Source organism: Pezoporus wallicus, unplaced genomic scaffold (assembly GCF_028554395.1).
Source record: "Pezoporus wallicus isolate ANWC-B61680 ecotype Strahan unplaced genomic scaffold, APGP_CSIRO_Pwel_v1 contig_736, whole genome shotgun sequence".
Taxonomy (NCBI): domain Eukaryota; kingdom Metazoa; phylum Chordata; class Aves; order Psittaciformes; family Psittacidae; genus Pezoporus; species Pezoporus wallicus.
In genome coordinates this window covers 3992814-4013842 of record NW_026639744.1, presented here as the reverse complement: position 1 = coordinate 4013842, position 21029 = coordinate 3992814, and the positions used below count along the sequence as shown (strand labels likewise).

The 21029-nt window shown below is 37.9% G+C and overlaps 1 protein-coding gene across 3 annotated transcripts in view; it reads right to left on the bottom strand.

Moving 5' to 3' along the window:
• The window catches only part of PRKG1 (protein kinase cGMP-dependent 1), a 476628-nt gene that overhangs the window by 61423 nt on the left and 394176 nt on the right, over nucleotides 1-21029 (bottom strand). For all 3 annotated transcript variants that reach the window (XM_057415674.1, XM_057415673.1, XM_057415675.1), the window contains exons 8-9: nucleotides 12794-12859; nucleotides 3600-3674 (exon numbers count right to left, since the gene is read on the bottom strand). In XM_057415674.1, the coding sequence (XP_057271657.1) occupies nucleotides 3600-3674; nucleotides 12794-12859 (141 nt within the window). The remainder of the gene's footprint in view (nucleotides 1-3599; nucleotides 3675-12793; nucleotides 12860-21029) is intronic.

Sequence of the window (21029 nt, the reverse complement as noted above, 5' to 3'; positions counted from 1 at the left end):
AGATCAAAATCAGCAGATAATTCTAGATGTGACAGGAGAAAACGAGTGCAGGACCCTGGTCATTTGAGTAGATAGGCTTTGCTTTACCTTTGCTTGGCCAGGTAAAGCCCAGGCAGATGCCCTTTTCCAGCTTGGTGGTGAGAGCCACCTTGTTGCTATCCTTGCCTCTGTGCCACAGGAGAGGCTCTCTTTTGCTACAGCCATGTCATGGAAAAGTGGGACCAAGCTATAGGGGTCCTCATCTGATGACCTTGTTCGTGGTGAAAGTAGTGTGCAGTGATAAACTTCAGGAGTTTCTGGACAGGGAAGACATCAGCACAAGGGGTTCATGTGCCTGGAGCTAACGGTGTTTGCTGAACCCTCACCTCACTTGTCACCGACAACTGCAGTAGAAACCACCTCTTTCCTCTTGGATTTATGAGAACTGCAGTAGTGGCTCTATCTGGAAATAATCTACACTTAAACGGGTGTCTACTCATTTAGGTAGCTCCCTTATGCCCTAAATACCAACGTGGCTGGGCCTGATGCTGGGACACAAGTGCTGTTCTGCTGAAACTCCTGTATTTCTCAGAATGTGAAGCAAATTAAATGTTTGCCTCTCTCCTTCACCTTTTCTCTGGTAAGGATGTAACCATATGTCGTGGTTTAAACCCAGTCAGGTAACTTGTTCACTCACTCCCAGTGAGTGGTGCCGAGCTGACAACAATCGAGGTCCGTGTTCCCCCCGCCCCGCACCGGGGCTCTCCCCTTCCCCACTCCCAGAGGAACGGGTGGAGGATCGAAAATGGCCAAAATGTGTACAGGAAAAGTAGGTTCTGACACTGATGACATCTCACAACAATATCTTGTGTGTTTATTTTGTCACTACATCTGCTGAACATCTGACCTTTGTGTGGATCATCCTGATACGGTGAGACATGGGTATACAGAAAATTTCTATCCATCCAAAGGCCTTTTGCCACCTGCCATAGAAGCACTGAAAATGAGAGTTGCAAAAAGGGGGGGGTTGGGGGTGTGTGTGTGTGGAATTAATGTGAGTTGTGCAAAGCCCCAGCAAATCTGCATGTACTTTGTGTGCCGTGTTCCTCCCTTTCACAAACTTTCCCTTGGAAAGGATAAACCCTTGAAGAACTAATTAACAGCTGCTTGAAAAGTAATCCAGGTTAAAATCCGTGCCAAGAAGACTTTTCTGCCAGAGGAGTTCTACCTTGTGAGATACAGAAACAGTAACTCTTGGGTGACAAAATTTTCTGAAACAGGTTACAATGCATCATGCTTTACTCTCCAAGTAACTTTGCCATTTTTATCTCTTCCATTCATCTTTTTGCAGGCATGCGCTTGCTTTCAAGGAGTTGAGCTTATATAAATATTTGACTAATAAATGCCGTATCTTTAGAAAAAGCATTCCTATTTTTAAATGTTTCTCCAGTCAGCCAGCACTGATCCCTTCTGCTTTTTCAAAGGGCAATGTCACCGTCACTTAAGTGACAGGACACAAGCACAGGCCTCTGATTTTTCAGATAGAAAAGCTGTTACCAAAATTAATTGATTTCTCTTTTGGGGGAACAATTCCTCTATCACCAGGAATCCTTTGCTTTGCCCTTCCACTGGGATGAAATATTCAGCTTTAGAAGAAAAGAAGAGGAATAAAGAAGAGAAAAACTAAAAAATGTTAAAGTCAACAATTGCTGAGTTGCTTCCCAAAATGAAGAGTTTATTCTACACAGGTCCAAAACTGCAGTCCCCTCAACACATGTTATAAAGTGCCCAGGGGATCCTGAAAGCCCTCCCCTAAAACTCAGAACTAACTTAAAAAAGCCTCCAATACAACCTACATACACAAACATTTCCATAAAGCTTAAATTCATAGATGTGAAAAGACAAACTATGAAATGGGGAATGGTGAGTCCGTACTGCAAATTACGCTTGGTGCTAAAGGTGTAACCTTATAAAAGCTTCTGTGATTACTAAAAGCAAAAATCCCCAGTTTCATTACAATGTTTTCTTTCCTTTTGTTCAAATGGAAATCAATATAATCCAAATAGTAATACTAAAACAAAGAAAAAGTAATCTAAAACAATAATAGCACATGCCTGACATACTTCCGACTCTCTCTGAAGCTGTATTGTTTTGCATAAGCTGATACTGTCCTTGAAATACCATGTTTTCAGCTGCTACTAATAGCTAGTATATATGATAATACATATATATCCATAATATCTAATACCTAGTTATCTGCTGCTACAGCATTGTCCCTATTTCACTTTGCATTCTGTGCTCAAAATCCATACTTTCTGGGATGGTAAAAAAGACTGATAGCCTCCTGCATACCAACTCCATTTTTAAGGAATGTAAACATTCTAATAAGAAAGCTTACATATTTGATTTGGAGCAGGGAAATACAGTTCCAAACCCTATGGTGCCTTCTAGTACCTTAAAATACATTAAACATGATTAAAAATGTATTTCAAATATCACTCAATGATGATAAAAAAGAAGATACTATTTCAATTTGTGGGTACTCTGTAGTATTAGCAAGTCTTTAAGAAACTAAGTTTCTTGGGATGCATATTTAGTTTCTGAAACCAACAAACAAAAAGTTATTTTTAATCAACCATCTAGTTAAGGATTCTAATTTTGTGTCAAATATCTTTTGTTATATACTATTTCAAACCTTTCTTGTTTAATAAGAAGATACTATGCATAACTTAAGAGCAATTTTAAATTTAGATGGCTGCAGAACCCTTATTAACAGTCACACTGAGCATTTGACTTCGAGAAAACACCTATCCACTTTTTTACTGTGGTAATTAAAAAAATAAAAAAGAAAGTAAAATTATTTTAAAAGAGAAAAAGTAAAATAATTTTGAAGGCAGAAAGTAAAATAATTTTGTATAAAGTAACTTCAGTTTTCTTTTAAACAACTTTTGCCTTTGAATCATACTGGCTAATATTCAGAATTCCTCTAATCAGAACATGTTTCTCTTCAAAAGCTTTACTGTTGGTATACAATCAAAGTACAGACATAACAAAGCTTTCTTATTAAAAACAAATTTTAGATCAAGAACGAATATAGAGTAGGATTTTTCTGCAAATATTTTAAAATCACAATACACTACAGCTCACTTCTGAAAGGAATGAATATTTATAGTAGGACTTTAGATGAATATATTCATTCACATTAAGATATCCCTAGTATTCATTCAAAAATGACAAAATCAATTTCCCATTCTTTATCTCAGAACATGTTCTGACTTTGTGAAAATGTCTGAGAAAGATCAGAGTTCTCTGAAGGAACAAATCAATGTATTCAATAACAATTTCCTTCACTATGAGAGCTTTTAAAGATGTGTAATTTCTCACCTTAAAATTATTTAAGAGAATTTTTTGAAGATCCAGTACTTCTGAGGAATCAAATAGTGTGATTAAGATGGACCTTGGGACCACCTGGCTCTTGGCACTGATCTGATCCACTACTCTTTAAGCTGTTTTATACTATTATGTTAAGACAAAGCAGAGTATTTTTTGAATTGCAGTGATGTACCATCAATAAAAGCAAGGTTAAGATTTTATGCTAAACACAAAGAGCAGGCACTTACTTTGCTTTTGCTTCTGCATCTTCATAGGCTTTATTGGAAACGTCATCTAGGCCACCAATCAAATGTTTGAAGGAGCTGTAAAAATAAAAGGGCATTTTTAGTGGATGAGTCTCTGCTTGCGAGCCAAGCATGCCAACACAGCTCTTCAGCAGCAACCAGGGGCCATACCTCAATGCTAGGGATGGCTGTGACTGACCAAACCAGGGCCAGGGTTGTGCATCTGTTGGGAAATATGACCTCAGAAATGCTGGAGAAGAGGTGGAAATGCAATAACTAATATCAAGAAAATCAAAACTTATTTATCCAGCTCTTTTAGGAGCCGAACCTACTGAAATTACTGCTGAAGTTTTTCCTCCCTCTGATATAAATTTCAGAGTAAATCTGTCAATGTGCCTGGTAAGTCCCATGATGGTAAGGTGCCACTGCCATATCCCTGTCCTCCAACCAGAAGCCCTAGAAGTCCCTCTGCTTTCAAAGTGAAGGATAATCTTTGTTTCTGTATTTTGGCTTTCTCATTTTTTGACAAATTGCAGCCAAAATCACAGCAAAGACAAATGAAAAAAAAGAGGCAGGCAAATTGTCATCAGCCACATTTCTTAATGACATTTAAGTGGAAATTTGACTTCAATTGGCTTAAACTGAGTGAGATGGCATGAAATGTTAGGAGTGCCTGATACACTAAGTGCTGAGCTGTCTTCTGCACAAGCTGCGAGTAGCTTGAGACGTCCCCTGACACCATCCTCTGACCCAGGGGAGATATAAAAGGCACAGACATATTGGAAAAAGAACCTAAAAATCTTTTTATATTGTGGGTGACTCAAACAAATGGACTCAGTGACCATTTAATGAATTAACAAGCAACACTCCAGAGGAAAAGAACCCTAAAATACAGCTGTTATGTCTTTGGCATCGACACTACACAGTATCAGAGACTAAATAAGAAATTGAGTATTTTTAATAACTGAAATGAATTAATACCTATAACTGAAAATATTCCAGGTACAAAGCATAGTTTGCTACTATATATTTCCATTATTCCTAGCATGTCTACCACACATAGGCTTTCTTTTTTTCAAGATAGAAAGCACCACTTGTAAAATGAGAAAACAGCTAGGCTAATTTGAAAGGACAGTGCTGTAAACTACAGTCTCCTGACTAATCTCTGCCTTAAGGTCACAGCTTCAGAAATTAAAGTCTTGCAGTTCGTCTGGCTTCTATACATTCATGACACTCCTGAGGCACCAAACATAGAAACAAAGAACAGAAATGGCAAATAAGAAGTTGAAAAAGTCTTAATTGAAAAGTTGAAAAAGTTTTGAGAAAAACTATCACCATTTAGGGCCATATTTATAAATTTAGGAAGAAGAACAGTATATTTAGTATGGCCCTCTCTCCACAAAGACTTTTAGGATGAAAAACAATTAATGCTATTCAGTGGGTGAGGAAGATACAGGGCAGGTTAATAAAGGTAACGGTGTGCAGATCGTTTGCATTTCCTCCCCTAAATCACTTGGTCTCAGATCACTTGATATTATATAGGATAAAGAGCGGCATATTAAAAACCTACTAGCTGAAGAGTTCCAAATCCCAGCTGTTTGTGAAAACACAGCAATGAGCAGCATTCACCAGCCTGATGTATTTAGCTTGGGTAGAGGGCAGCTGTGGGAAACGCAATATCCTGTGACACACAAGGTTAACCAGGGTGACTTTGGCCTTTGAGCACAATTAAACTGTTTGGACCGCACTTTGCCCAAGCAGCTTAAACACGTGGTATGGTCTTAAGTGGGTACTTAAGTGTACTGCTGCATCAGGAGATGCCTGACCCTAAGCAAGGCACCCCGTGTACATGTGCGGTGAGTGATGATACGACTACCAGACAAATTAAAGGAGGCTTAATTATTTTGCTTTATGAACAGCAGCTGGAAAAAAAAAAAAATATTTTAATCATTATTGTAATAAATATAAGGCAAAAGGCCACAGTCAGGGGAGGTATTTGTACTGGTTTGTATCTACAGCTGCTGTAATGGACCTTTCCAGGGTGGCCTTTTGCATAATTACAGTCATCACCACTCTGGAAATATCCTCTGCCCACACAAATTCCCTGAGTTTTCAGTTTTCTTTAATTCATAATATTTTAAATGATAAAATCTAGGAAATAATTTATGCAGCACAGGGAAAGCAACAGGAACTCATTAATGAGGAAGAGAAGGCGAAAAACCCTTTACTCGTGCACAGAAATTGTGCTAGGCAGGCTATAATTTTCAGTATGAAGACATGTTAATCACCAGAGTATCTTTTCAACCCCAAATTCCTTTCTCGGCAGTGAAAATATGACAAATTCAGCTCATTCAACACATCAACATTTGTCATTCTTGTGCTGAAGATGTGCCATTGGATGAGGCCAAACACAAAGCAAGATGTGTATGTTAATGCTCATTTGCACCACAAACAGATAATTAGGCAATTAAGTGAGAGACAGGAATACCATAATCCTCCTGGAATGCTATGAGATATGACCTAAGGCTTAAAATGCAATTTCAAATAGCTAGTCTGGCTTTGCTTTCATGTGGTTAGGAAAATGTGGCAGGGTTAAACATTTAATTTTTTTTTGGCAATGCAAATACATCTGTGTCTAGTGAAACATTAAATAGGCAAATAAAAAAAAGTCACCAAACTGAATAACAGTTTGTCTAATACCAGTAAGTTTTTAAGTTTTTATTAAAATATGTTAAGCAAGACTTAGGACTCAGCAAGATACTGATGTTCACTCAAGTCACTTTTTTATTCCCCATCTCAGTGCTGTTGAAGTATCATCTTGCTCACAACCTCCCCAAGAATTTAATCAGAAAACTGCTCAGTATTTTTATTCTGCATAGCCTTCTCTCTTCGCTTTTTCTATTCTCTCCTCACAGCCAATTTTCTCCATGGATAAACTTCACCCTAACTGGGAAAAACAGTAAAACCTAAAATACCCAATGAGGGAACTCAGCTCAGCTTGTATAGCGTCAGTCATGTAAGGATAATACTTTTTTATTTTATTTTTTTCCAATTTCCATTGCCAGGAGGACACAGTTGATACAGTAACCTTTCTTGACATCTCATGGCTATCCCTGTTGAAAAACAAAATAAGGCTTTCAAACACAGAAAACATAAAATCAAAAGTGAAGAATTTGAAAGTACCTGAAATATTTACAAAGCTTCCTTAAAAATCCTGTCTATGTCTAACTAAAGAAGACAATAAGCAGAAAAAACAGCATTTAGCACTCAATACCTGCAAACACCACGTAGTTTTGCAGCACTACTGGCCTCCGTCAGCAGCAGCTGTGCCTTGAGTTTTACTGGCTGTTATCCTTCAGCTTCTCTAACATTTGCATTAGATATTTTTGTACTCCCAGCACCCACAAAATTTACACCTGGTCAAGCTCAGCGCTCCAGGAAAATACTGTTATCAACATAAGTCATATGTAAAGATAGTCGTATATAAATAAAAGATGAACTTGAATCAACTTTGGTGTAAATATTTTTACAGCTCAGAAGAATGAATATTTCCAGTTTCAAGAAGTATGTGTGAAGGAAAAAAAATACTGAAAAAGTTTCACTAACGTCTCTCTCAGGGGGGCCAACGATGATCATAATGTTAGAAATGAGTTTTGAACCTTTTCCTCCTGCTTTATCCCCATAAAAAGCAGCTGCAAGTAAAGTGTCTGTACATGCTTATGCAAATCGATTACAGAACAGATACTCAAAATTGTCCCATTTGTGTCTACAGTTTTTATCAGAAGATGTTTTATAGAAAATTTCTTGGAGGACCAATCCACTAAAGCCAGCACATTATAATTATTAACTTTTCCCCAGTCAAGTCATCTTTGCTTCTGCAACAAATCTAATAACCCCTCCAGGGAGCCTGAAAATTCCCTAGGATGAACTCAACAGGGCCAAGATTGAAACACACTGGAGGCAACAACACTGTGAATCTCCCACAATTTGTTTCTTCCCAAAGGATGAATTACTGCAGTATCACAATAGGAAACTTAACTAGCAACGCTCTTGATTTTATTTCACATAGGCTCTTAGCAAGTAATAAACACAGAAAGCATGTGAATTGTAAAGAAAAAATTGCTCTTGGAAATAAAAATGAATAAAAGACATCTGACAACTAATAACTGTTATAAAATATTAGTATGTTTACCTAGATAATAAGTTTGATCAGAAGAGAACTGTATATTTTGCAATGAGCTGCCTGGCTCCCCAACTATCCAAAGACTTCTACCATTCCTTGAACTGGTCAGACGTATAGTTTTACAATTACCATGAATAATATGTGGATTCTGCTGAATTTCTGAAGCCAATTTCTAAGCCTCCCTCTATGTTTTATGGGTTGAAAGGAAGAATATCTCCTTCCCTCCAAACAGCCTGGCTAAATCAACCCTGTCTTACCATTAAGCTTGAACACGAAGACACCAGCCTGTCAGGTGCTGAGCAAAGCTGTCATCCTCATTTGATCAGCTTAGTCACCACCTCATATTTTCCCTATCAGGTTAGTGAAACCTTCTCTTCAATGACAGAGTGCATGGACATGTTATAATTTTGAATATAACAGGAAATTACCTAGAAATTTTTCCTATTGATTACTAAGTTGTATCTTTGACATACACTCCTCTATCATATTTCCATTACCTCTGTGTGCGAGGTTCCTTCTGCTTGGGAGGCTTCAGTTTGCCCTCTCTAGCTCCTTGCACAATTCCCAGTTTTGCAACAGACTCCTTAAATATTTTCCCATAATGTCTTCAAAATCTCCCTTCTTCACTCATACACAGCCTGGATTTCTTCACAGGTTCCTATTCTTGTCTGAAGCTTGGTGTTCTTCCTTGCTTTGTCGTCTTCTGTAACTGTCTGCTGCTCATGTTCATTCCCCAGCACAACAAACCTATTAATTTGTGCCTTTCTTCCCCCTCTTAGGTCACATTTTCTGCCTGTTCATGAATGCTACCTTTGAACAACTATGGTACTTACTGAGACATTTGCTATCCAGTGATGTCTCAGCTGGTATCTTCAATGCTTCAGGTGGTGTCTGTCATGCTTCAGTTCTTTGTCCATCCATTTCTCCATGTCTTCCAAATCTGAAGTCAAGAATCATTTCCAGTTGCAGCTCAAACTCTCGATTTTTCTCCTCCATGAACTACAGTGTATAATATACTGTCCTTATACAGCTTCCAGCTCAAGGATCACATGCGCTGAGCTTCAGTAACTTCCATTCCCTGAATAAATATATTTCCCTTGTAGCTATCAACCTACATGCTGTTACCTTTTCTTCCTTTCATTACCTTAAAAGAACACGTCAAACTTTTCCTAAGTTTTCTGAATGCCCTTCTCTGGACCCACTCCAACAGGTCCATATCCTTCCTGTGCTGAGTACTCCAGCTCTGGTCATAGTACTCCAGGTGGCGGTCTGACGAGAGTGGAGTAGAGGGGCAGAATCACCTCCCTTGGCCTGGTGGCCATGCTTCTTTTGGTGCAGCCCAGGATACAGTTGGTTTTCTGGGCTATGAGTGCACATTGTTGGCTCATGTAAAACTTTTCATTCACTAGTATCCCCAAGGCTGCTCTCTATCCCTTCCTTTCCCAGCCTTTGTTGATAGCAGGGGGATGCCCAGACCCAGGTGCGGAACCTTATGCTCAGCCTTGCTGAAACTCATGAGGTTCACATGATACTTCTCAAGCTTGTCCAGGTCCCTCTGAATGACATCCTGTCTCTCAGGTGCGTTACCTGCAACACTCAGCTTGGTGTCAACTGCAAATTCACTGAAGGTGCACTTAATTGCACTGTCTATATCCCACTATACCAGTGCATATTAGTACTTGTCCCAGTACAGACTCCTGAAGGACTCTGCTCATCAATGATCTCCATCCAGACATTGAGTCATTGACCACCACTGTCTGGATGTGACCATCCAGGCAATTTCTTAGCCACCAAACAGTCTATCCATCAAATCCACTGGAATTCATTATTCTAGTAAAGGAAAGCAGTTTAAAGGATAATTGCAAGATGGAAAGAATGTTAATCTTGTCCTTTCTAACAAATATTTTCAGGACAAGGACAAGTGGTAGAAAAATGGCTCAAAGTCAAAGCACATCAAAAGCACTGCAAGACTTTTTCTTTGTTAGATCACAGCTCTGCTAGTGTCTACATCAGAAAAAGGCTGCACAAAATCCATTCCTGCAAAGCATGTCTACATAGATTTACAAGAAACAGCTATATTTTTTGTATTTTTGTGCCTATAATGGCCTTCTTATTTCACAAGGAAATCAAAAAGCAAGGTTAACATCGACATCATGAGAGTTTGGTAATGAAAGACCCATCACTTACTACTGCTTGGCTTTCCTCACGGTATTTTCACCTCCTACTTCTTCACCCCTGTAGCATTGTAATACATGTTTTTTGAACTTCAGGTATGATTTTAGGCATACCATTTCATTTTTTCATGCTTAAGCAATGTCCCATCTCAAATCCAACTTTTCCAGAGCTTGCCTTGGTGGCCTGGCCCATCCCTATCAGGAAACTTTCCTCTACTATTACACTCAAAACCTGTCAGCAAATTGTTCAACCCTACAATTGTTCATATTGCCAAATCCAGAGACCAGTCTTCCATCTGTCTTAGAAATAATTTGGTGTGATACCAAAGTGTGACTCTTACAATTCAAGTGTTAACTAGATGGGAGTACGGCAGTATTAGCAGTGTGGTTTTCAGGTGTTCTGTGTAACAATTTTTTGATGCCTTGGGAATACTTTTACATTGAAGCCAGAAAAGTTACCCTGATAACAAGGTAATGCCAACAGGTAATATTAAGCCCTACTGTCAGACTAAAATTCTCCAGTTTCTCAGGGAAATGGATTGACCATTAAGGAAAAGATATTTTCCTATAAGTTGTTCTTTGAAATGGCAACATCAATTTTCCTGGAATGTTTTTGATCAAGACACACAGTGAGCATAAATATGTCTGCATCAGTAGGCACATCTGATTAAGAGCTTATCTTGTAATAAAAAATATTAGGCAACCTTAATGACATGCATCACTCCTCTTGCGCAGAACTCCTGTAAGTAAAGGTGACTTCCAATTTCCTATGCCACCTTGCATGTAACTCTGTGTGAACATTTACCATGACCACCATAACAAACCAAATGTTGTAATATTCTGTGTATCTGGATCTAAAGAAATGCTTTATTTTCTCATTAACAGAACAGCATCTTCATAGTATTCCAAATTTATACAAGTCTTAGTAGGTTTTCTCCATATTAAAATTAGCTTCTACAGTTACTCACATGCCTATAAAATAATATCCTAAGAGAAAAGCTATGACAAGAAAGTCAGAACCAGTCAGGACATAGGACAATCTTTCTTGAACTACAGAGTGTTATAAATAACATTACTTTTCTTGCACTATAAATAGAATTCTTATAAATAGTGTTTCTCTGTTACTAATTGAAGCATCACTAGAATCTCTGGTACAGACTAACTACAGCTTCATCGGTTTAAATTTGACTTGTAATTCCTTACTATTTCAAGGGCATCATATACTGAAAAATAGGCACAAGGGACAAGCAAAGAAAGAGTCTGTAAAAGGATCAGGAATGACTGACTGCAATTACTAGTTAATTGCTTACAGTGCAAGACCAAAAGAGCTCTTGAAGTGTTCAGAAAAAAAAAAAAAGCATAAATTACTTGTTGCTTTGTATTTACTTGAATTAATGCTTGCTAAATTATCTAGTTATGTCAATCCTTCTTCTCTTTGCCTCACAGATTGATAAGGGATAGTGTGACTTTAATCTACCAGGCTACCTTGCTTGTCTATGTGAAAAGAAAGCCACTCAGCTGACAGTGCTGAAGTTCACCATCTGTTTTCAACGGACAGACCATATTTTTTTTTATTTATCATAAACAAACGTTAACAGGAGACCTCAGATTTTTTAAGTGTCATTCCCCAGTTCAACCATTACAAAAGACTAGATTTCTAGAAATGCAGGACTGTAAAATAACTATAAACAAACCACTTGCAGCTTAGCAGGATTAAGTGTATGTAGATCACCCTACAAGATACTTGAGCCCAGAATCGTATATCCCATCATAATATAAGGGCTTAATAGGTAACTCCAAACCCAGCATGTGAGCTTTGACACTGCCACGTGTCAGGGAGGAGTTCAAGGACAGAAAAACTATTTGTGATATTTGCCTCGGTACTATCTTACACCTCTCTGAAAGTTCCTAGCCCAGAGTAGGTCCTATGCATTAAAAAAAACAACAGTAGATTTCCTTTCCTTTTGAACACCCGAAAACTTTTCTTATTTTCCTATGGCTCTGTGAGTGATCCCCATGTGAAGAGAAACTTCCTTTTAGCTTTCACCTCCCTCCTGCAGGTTTCTTTGGGTTCTTGCACCAGTGGAAGCAAAGAAAATTTGCTTCAATCTAATATTCAATCTACCAGCCTTTCATGGTTTCACAGATCTATACTGCATTCTCTTGCATGGATTCCTGTGGAAGATTTATTTGCACCTTTTGATGGTCTATGCCAGTGCTTTACTGCCTCACAACTAGAAAACCACCCCAAGAGGTCGGCTGAATTTTCACTGTAATGCTATTTTTGTTTTAATCCCATTCCCAACAACTGTAGAGAACAGTTAAATTTGCAGCACTGTTTTCTGGAGATCCCATGCATTTCTTTTCTAGATTAATCCCCTCAAATTACTTTAAATTCTCTATACATTATTTTAGTCTCCTGATCTCCTGATCTCTTCTATCTTCTTTGAGCCACACAGGCTCTCCAGCCCAACATAGACTAGAATAACTTCTTGCTCTAACATTTGCCAGAAGCTTGATGACTTTCATGACATTTTGATGACCAAAACTGCAATCTGTGTTCAAGCATAACGCCTGGATCCATTTCCACAGTAATGCTATCTCCCCATTTATTTCCATTTCGTCTTTCTGCACTTCTTAACTGTTTGCATTTGTCACTACTGAGTTTTATCTTCTTGATTTAGGAGGACCTTTCCTCTACTTCAGCAAGGACACATATATACTGTGACTGTATGACTCAAAATTAAATGGAGAAAATGATCAAAGGCTCTACTTAAAAACTGTGAAAGGTGAGAACTGGAGATATTCCCCACCCCAAAGCATGAAAATTATGTACTTACTCTCTGTCTATGACCAGACAAGTTACCGCTTCAGCTGCAATGACATTGGCTGTTCTGACATCCTCCCTGAAAGGAAAAATACTTTTCTTAAATGAACTGTATTACTTTCATGGCAATCTTTATTTTTCCAAACACATTCTTAAAGCACTTCAGGAATAAATTTCTTGGTTCCAAAGCTTTTCCCCTGTATCGATTTGATGTTCATCATCAATAAAGGCTTCAAAACCGCAAAAGCTAAAAACCATGCATGAGCAGAAAAAAAGAAACAGATTCCCCTTGTAAATAAGACATCCAGCTATGCATCAGTCCATGCTTGTTACCTGTTTTAGTCAAAGCCTCATTCCTTACCATGCACATTTGTGCACAGAAACAGTTTTATCAAAATATGGGCTATATACATAAATTTATTTATGAACATTTAGTCTTCTGCTTATGTCCTTCTCTCCGAAACCCCACATAACATCTCAGTGCTGGAACACGAAGCATCTAATTAAGAAGGATGTCAGCTCTGCTACTCAGAGTAGGTACAATGTATAGGACTTGCATTTGCTGTATGAGCATGGGGGAGGCTGGAACTCTGCCTGTGAAAGGGGCCTGATTAGTAAAGAACTTTTGAAAGGTCACAACATTAAAACACGGTGCTGGTTATTTTCACCAGCTTTCCAGAAATTAAAAATATTGCACTTAGATTTGTTTCTTTGTCTTCATTACCAAATGCTTTGTATTCCCCCTCTTCCTGACCCACCGAGAATTTAGCTGTGGCCAGCCCAAGTTATACAATCTGAAGTTAATTCATTTTAATCAGACTGATTCAGTGTTTCATCAGGGTTTAAGAGATGCCGTTACATTATCTGCATTGGCTAAACAAACATACATGATTCAGAGTAGCTGTTTTACTCAAATTGACTCCAAACCTTTCCATGTAGGAAACGTTAAGGGGATTACAGGCAAAAGAGACCCACCTCTTTTAAGCACACCTAACTAATTTAGGCTGGAAAACCACTGTACATTACCACTGAAGCCGAAAATGAGATTTAAAAATGCTGTTAGGAATAGCATTTCCCCTGTTTAAAGACTGGAGATATTAAAGCAGTAATATAGTAAAAAAAAAAAGGGGTGGTACATGTGCACTCCTACAGGAATATGCACTCTCCCCTTGAGGTAGTCATTAATTGACTTCAATTAATTATCGACTTTAATTATTTCTGAGCTATCTTTACTTTAATATCCTTATAACAAAGCAAGCAGAAATACAAATGAATAATATTCAAGCCTACATTTAAATGATGCCTTCCAGTCTATTTTCAATTAAAATAAGTGTGTATTAGTATTAATTTATCCATACTGATAAACAAAATTATGGTAATTTAAAGCAAGTAGAAAGAAGTAGCTAAGTAGCAGAAAACAATTATATCTATTAACTTCTAAAACTTTGGTAAATATAGAGAGGATAAGGAATGATAATATCTAATAGCCTATTATGTTGCTGTAGTGAACTTCTGCCAGTATATTAATACACTAAAATGAGTATGCAAACTTTTGGTTGTTCAATAATTCCAGATAAAACTTAACACATTTATTCCATTATCTCAGATACTTTTCTGTGACAAAAAGCCACTTTATAACTTTACAGTTGCAGATTATAGACGTGATTACAGTTAGTATATTATAGTTATATGATTACAGACAGGTAAAACACAGCTATTGGTTGCTTCAGTTCAAACATTTTAAATAAACGTTAATATTAGGGATTAAAATGCACAAGTAACTGTTAAGGTTTCCACTACCTTGAACTTAATACATACTTTTAATCAGCATGAAATAAATGTAGAATGAAGGTACTTTCCCAAAAGGCATTTCACTTCACACAAACACTCAAACTGGAGGAACAACACAGTTTTTGTAATGCAAAGTCACGCAACTCTGAGGTTTCCTCATGTTATGTTAGAAATAACTGATAAATCAGGGGAAAAAAAAACCACACATTTTTAAAAAAATGAATGATTAAATGGCTCACATATGAAGTGTTATGGAAAGAAATCCCTATGTTTGGGTATCTCCAAAGCCATCCTGCACAACCTTGCCTACAAACACTACTCTTTCCACTTATGCAGGAGCCTCATTCCACAAATACTGAATGAAGAGACCAATGGGGGAAAACAGCTTTATGTTTCCACAATTGAAATTGATTGTAGTGGGTTTAAAAATCTCAGATGCTCTTGTGTTAGTGGATGTTCACCAAACAGGGTGCAAGCAGGATTAAAAATCTCATAAAGTTTCTAAAAACAGAAGGGAAAAAAAAACAACGTATTTTCAGCTCTATATAAACATTAAACCTTTATGTGCATCAGATGTGAAATACAATACACACTCAGACTTCCAAACACTGCCAACACATCACATAGGCATAAAAATGACAAACATACCTAGGGCCATGCCACTGATCTACAAATTAACCTCAGACACCTTCAAGCAAAACAAATTGTCAGTCCATGTTCTGAAAGGTAATATTTCAACAGGCATCCACCAGCTACAGCATTTAGCATTAAATGCAACAAGTAATTATTATAAGTTTGAAAGTGCACAGCATTAAATTCGAAAGTAACTACGCAAAGTGCATGAAATTAAATGCAACAAGTAATTACTAGGAATGCATGGCATTAAATGCAAAAGTAATTGTTGGAAGCACATGGCATTAAATGCAAAAGTAATTATTAGAAATGGACACCATCAAATGCCACAAATAAATATGTGAAAGCCTTGCTTGCAAGCACTGACTCAGACACTTTCTGGGCTTCATCGCAGGAGTACTCATCACTGCTCCCTGAGAAACAGCACTCTTCATCAGAGGAATTGCCTTCACTCTCTGAAAACTCCATCACTACTGTTTGCCTCCACCATTTCCCCATGGGAAAATGCCTGCTTCCTTCCAACCGCTACTATATTTTGTCCTTCAGGCGAGCTGGGGTTATTTTACAGCCCCCGCAGCTTCAAACTCTGGGACTTGGCGAAAGGTCACAGCTGCTGTGGGGGCTTTCTAGGATGCATCATCGGGAAATACAAGCAGAGGGTATTTTGGAACCACAAATTGATATGCAGCTGCACACAAGTGGGCACAGCCTCTGCCCTGAGCACATGCCAAAAACTGTGACAGGAGACCTTGTACTTCTGTGCTTCAACTCCTTAATCCACAGCAGAATTAGATGGCAACATTCCTAAAGCTCTACCAAAGCGTGTTATCACATCACTGTAAACATGAGTACATTATTTAAGAGATAAAATGCATACATTATTTTTCTTCCTATAATTTGTAACCCAGTTCACCACTTACAACTCAGGAAGTTTCAATAATTTTGCTTCTGATAAACTGCCAACAATTTACTTTAAGCACAGTATTTTTTTAACCATTTCCAGGAACTTTTCTGATAAAAATATACTGATTACATGATTTACAAAGCTGTGCTGGAAAATGTGAATACAAAAGATGCAAGACACCTTTAATCAGAGATAAGGTCATATGTCAGCCTCTGTTCCCAGATTTTACATTAGACTGCAAAAAAAAGTCTTAGATTTAAAAATCTTTGAGATGATTTCCTATCTTTTTGCTTTTTTATCTTCCTCCGTAGCTTAACTCATCAAAGTCCTGCTCCAACACTGGCTCTCATAGCTCCTACCACACAGAGTCCCTTAAAGATGCCTATATAATTTGTCAAATAAATAAAAATACATTTGGATGATGTAATTTAACAATATATCATTATATTTGCTTGAAGACGTGCATCAGGGACACAAGTGGTCCAGCCTTGGAATAAATTCTGTCAGGATTTTGGGATTGTTTTCCCCAGACACAGCCTCCCAGCACAAAATAGTATTTATTACGCAGTAGGAGTACCCTGCTGCTGGAAGTATCATATTTACAGCCAAGCCTTTTCTGTTCGCCTCCTGAGGGGCATTTTGTCAGTCAAAATTGATTTCAAGCTAAAATACAGTAGAGACATTTTTAGGTCTATAGGTAGGCAAACACTAGCTTAGAGCTAGGGCTGTTTTTTCAGAAGACTGCCAAATTCGGGTACCACTCTTCAGAATAAATAGATAGATAAAGATAATTTTTATCTCCCATGATAAAAAATCATGGTGTAATCAGAAATACCCAAGAAAATCATGCGGGGAAGTAGAGATGCTGGGTTTTGAGCTACTGCTACATTCAAGTTAATAACTGATTTTTCCCTTCCCCCCCCCCCGCTTATTTCTGACATCCCTTGCTCTTAATACTTCAAATCAACCTTATTAAAAGATTCTGTACAAGGTCAAGTGTACAATGCTGGAAAGTGGTAAAATGCATTAAAGAACTTGAATATCAGCAAATTAGTAACCTCCAAATAGTCTTCCTACAGCAAGGTTTTAAAATCCACCAGGGAAGACCTACTTTTTTTTTTTTCTCCATATTTTCTTTTAAAACCCTCATTAACACTATTCTCAAGTTTAAATGATCTAAATACTCATTTCCAGAAATCCCATGGGACTTGAGCTTTCTCCGATAGGACTCTTCCAGGAAGCAGCAGCTTCTGCAGAGCAACCAGCAAGGATCAGACACTGACCCGTCTACACTTGGTGACTGGTTGAGGTCCTTCAGTTACTTGGACAAAGAAAAACAGACTGCAGTCATAACTTTTAGAGAAAGAAAGAAAAAAACCCAACAATAATAAATATACAATTTGGGATACTGCTGCAGCCAATAGCCTTTTGAGAGTCTACAGGACCATTTAGATAGGATGCCCATCACTCTTCCCAAGAAACACAGTCTGATCAAGACAGGTGTCTGTCACTTTCTGTAGAAAGTTTTATCTGAAACGTTAGGACAATCCCTGTAAATGATGTGGTAACCTAACACACATGGCATTTTAAGGCACCTTCAATTGGTAGAATTGGTGCCACTCCACACCCTCTTTTCTACTTTTTCTTGGTCACCATCGCTGAAGTCAAGTCAATGCAGACCTACAGAATGGTGATAAAGTCCATCATGATTGATGGTGTAAGCCATGGTCTCTATCAGTTACCTGAATCTATTGACTGATTTCCATAGGGTAAAAAGACCCCTTGTAGACTGGTGTTTGGCTTCGCAATGCTACAGCTTTCTGACAACACAACATCCATTTGCAATTGGTTTTGACTACAAAAATACATTACTGGAATTAATAAACACAGTCTGGTCTTCTAAAATAAAATTTTAATGTGAACCTAATCAAACATACAACTTAAAAAAGCTGCACTTGAAAGAGTCATGCTGTACAATAAAAGCCGTGAAAATCCCCACAGGCATTAAAATCACACCTCTGTCAAGGAATGAAATAAGGTAGGAAAGAGAAACTGCTTTAAGATACCCCAATTTGAAAGCATTTATCAAAATGTGCACACTACCACCTGCACTTCTCTGCAATTTAGGCTATATGGCTACTGGGAAAAGGAAACATTTCTTATAAAAAAAATTACAGTTCATTGAGAGAAAATGGTTTAAAAAAACTATTTTACAGTTTTTAAATTCAATATAAGCAAACCATACGACTGTCCAAATAGGCTAGAAAATGTACTGACTCCTTTTAATAATTTACCACTTGTGAACAGATCATTAGCACTTACTGTTGTTAAAACACATTTATACTGCCAGTGGCTCCATCTGAAGGGTTTAAGTCCTGGCAAGGACTGCACAACAGGATTTATAAAAAACTAGCCCTTTCTAATAACTTATTTTAATATTTAAGAAGTTAAGGACTCAGAGATGGTGAACGGGTCCTGACCTTGTTGCTAAAAAAGTTCTGCTCCATCCTTACTGTACTGACGCTTTTAAAAATAAATGAAACTCCCAACACCTGCTGCTAAGATTATGACAAGTTTTAACTCAAAATTCTTCCAAGAAGTCACGATGTGCTGGGATCATTTCAGGATGCTGTGTGAAGTCTGACAATTATTTTCTGCTTCATGTTAATGACAGATGTTATTTCATGAAAAGGTGGAGGGAGCTGGAGCCTCCAGGCTCCATGAAGCCTGGAGGGCTTCCATTTCCTTTCAGTTTCACGAATATGAAAAATCAAGTCCATTTTACATAAAATGCAATTTATTTTGGTACTAATGTGAAAGCCCTAATTTAAAAAAATACATATAATTTTTGCAGTCATCATATGCAGAAACAGATGCTATTACAAATATTGCACTGGACTGTGACTGCTCCTTTGTCTGCCCTGCCACTGCCTATAGCCTAGCCTTCAACATGCCATTTCACATCTGATTCCGATATCCCTATATTTCCCTATATTCCTATATAAGTATACACTTCTGTATGCAGGAACATTTCTTGCATTTCACTATATTGCTATATTTCACTGTTGGATTCCTACATTACAATGAGAAAACTGCTTTTTCTCACTTTGTGGTCTCCTGGGTCTATAGATCTATAAACAGAAGAAACAACATGAGATGACTACTGACTTATTTTTATTGGAGTAGAGGTCTGACATAGTGATGCTTCTGAATTAACAGGTGTTACATCAGAATACCTATGCTGAAATCAATAAATGCAATGTAGATAAATTTTCCAAAAAAAATTGCATTAATTAAATCAGAAGCACTATGACAAGCTCTATCATATATGACAATATCAGACCCATTCCCGCCACTTCAAAGCAAATGGGGAGATACAGAGGGTATTGATAACACAGGGACCTCTTGTTGCATATTTAAAAGTTGGTGCAAAATCAGGCCTTGCTCTCCACCTTCACATTTATATACATAATCATAAACTGCCAGTGATTCAGGAAACCTAGAGGGGGTTATGTCACATGCAAACTATTCTGAGAAGAGTACTGCTCCTCCTGATCTGAAAGAAGAGAAAAAAGGTCTTGCTGCCACTTGATTGCCATGAAGCTGGCGAAATCTGATGATACCTGCTCTTTTGACAGTCAGCACGAGGATTTTCCCCTTGCTGTGAGGCATAATCAGGTTCTTCTTCTAACTCCTGGCTGCAAGGTAATTGTGGCTGCAACAATATGAAAGGGTTATGAACCACATGGGTAACAGCATTAAAGGCAGTGTTCTGCGCCTTCTGTTTATTCTCACTGTATTTAATCCATAATTGATAATTGCAAACTACTCAGAAAAAAACCCTATAGCCTCTGCCACAACTAATTTAACACACAAACACCCTGAGTGGTTTCTGTCTTGCCATTATTTATGAAAACAGTCAGATTAAAATCAAATCTAACTGTGATCTGAGAGTTAAAGTAATATGATACACCTATTATACACGAACAACACCAATACTGTTCTTACACAACAGCATTCTAAACCACATGCAAAAGGTCATAGTTAAATCTCAGAAGCAGTAAAGGTATACAACAATATGTGCAAACCTCTTTTAAAGGAGCTTGAGCAAGGCGCATTAGATTGTACAGGCAGCAATTAGCCTCTGCACTACCAGAACTGGCAGCTGGCTTCTCTTCAAGAATTAATGAGACCACATCCACTTGGCCTAATGTCTTTACTGTGTTGGAGTGCTCAAAAAGCCACATGCATGCGATTGCTGCAGAACTAGGGATCAGGTTATCCCTTAACTGTGCCACTCAGATACCATGCCAGCCTTACTAGCTGTAAACACTGTATTTATATTCTACGCCCTACATTAACACAGAGAATCTTTGGCCAGATTAGTGGAAACAACTGCATCCAAAGTAGCTGCTTACAGGTTGAGTTCGTACACAGCCAGATTCTTTTTTTTCTCCCTTCAGGTATTTCTATGACTGTTACGTTCTTTTTCTTTCCGGGCTTTATGCATAGGAGTACTGGGACAAATACCCTTTGTCATGCTGAAGTGATGAGCAATGTATTTGTCTATTGAAACCATATCTCATTGCAAGAATGTCTGGCCTATGCGCAAATGACAAAAGGCTTTTTTTGGTTAAGAACATTTTTTTAGACTTTATTGTGAATTCACGTTTTGCTTTTTTTTTTTTTAAGAATAACTATATTTTAAGCAATGCTCTTGTTAAATTCTTAAGCACTGCAAAGAGTAGAAGGGGGGGGTTGTAATGAGAATATGGCTTCTCCTTAACAGATGTCAGCAGCAGGATCTAGACACTAAGCCATGGGAGATATTTTTTCAATACCACTTGTTAGCTGACACTTCCAGCCTCCACCACCAAGCTTCCTGGGTACCAAATTCCCACTCCATATATTTCAGTTCAGT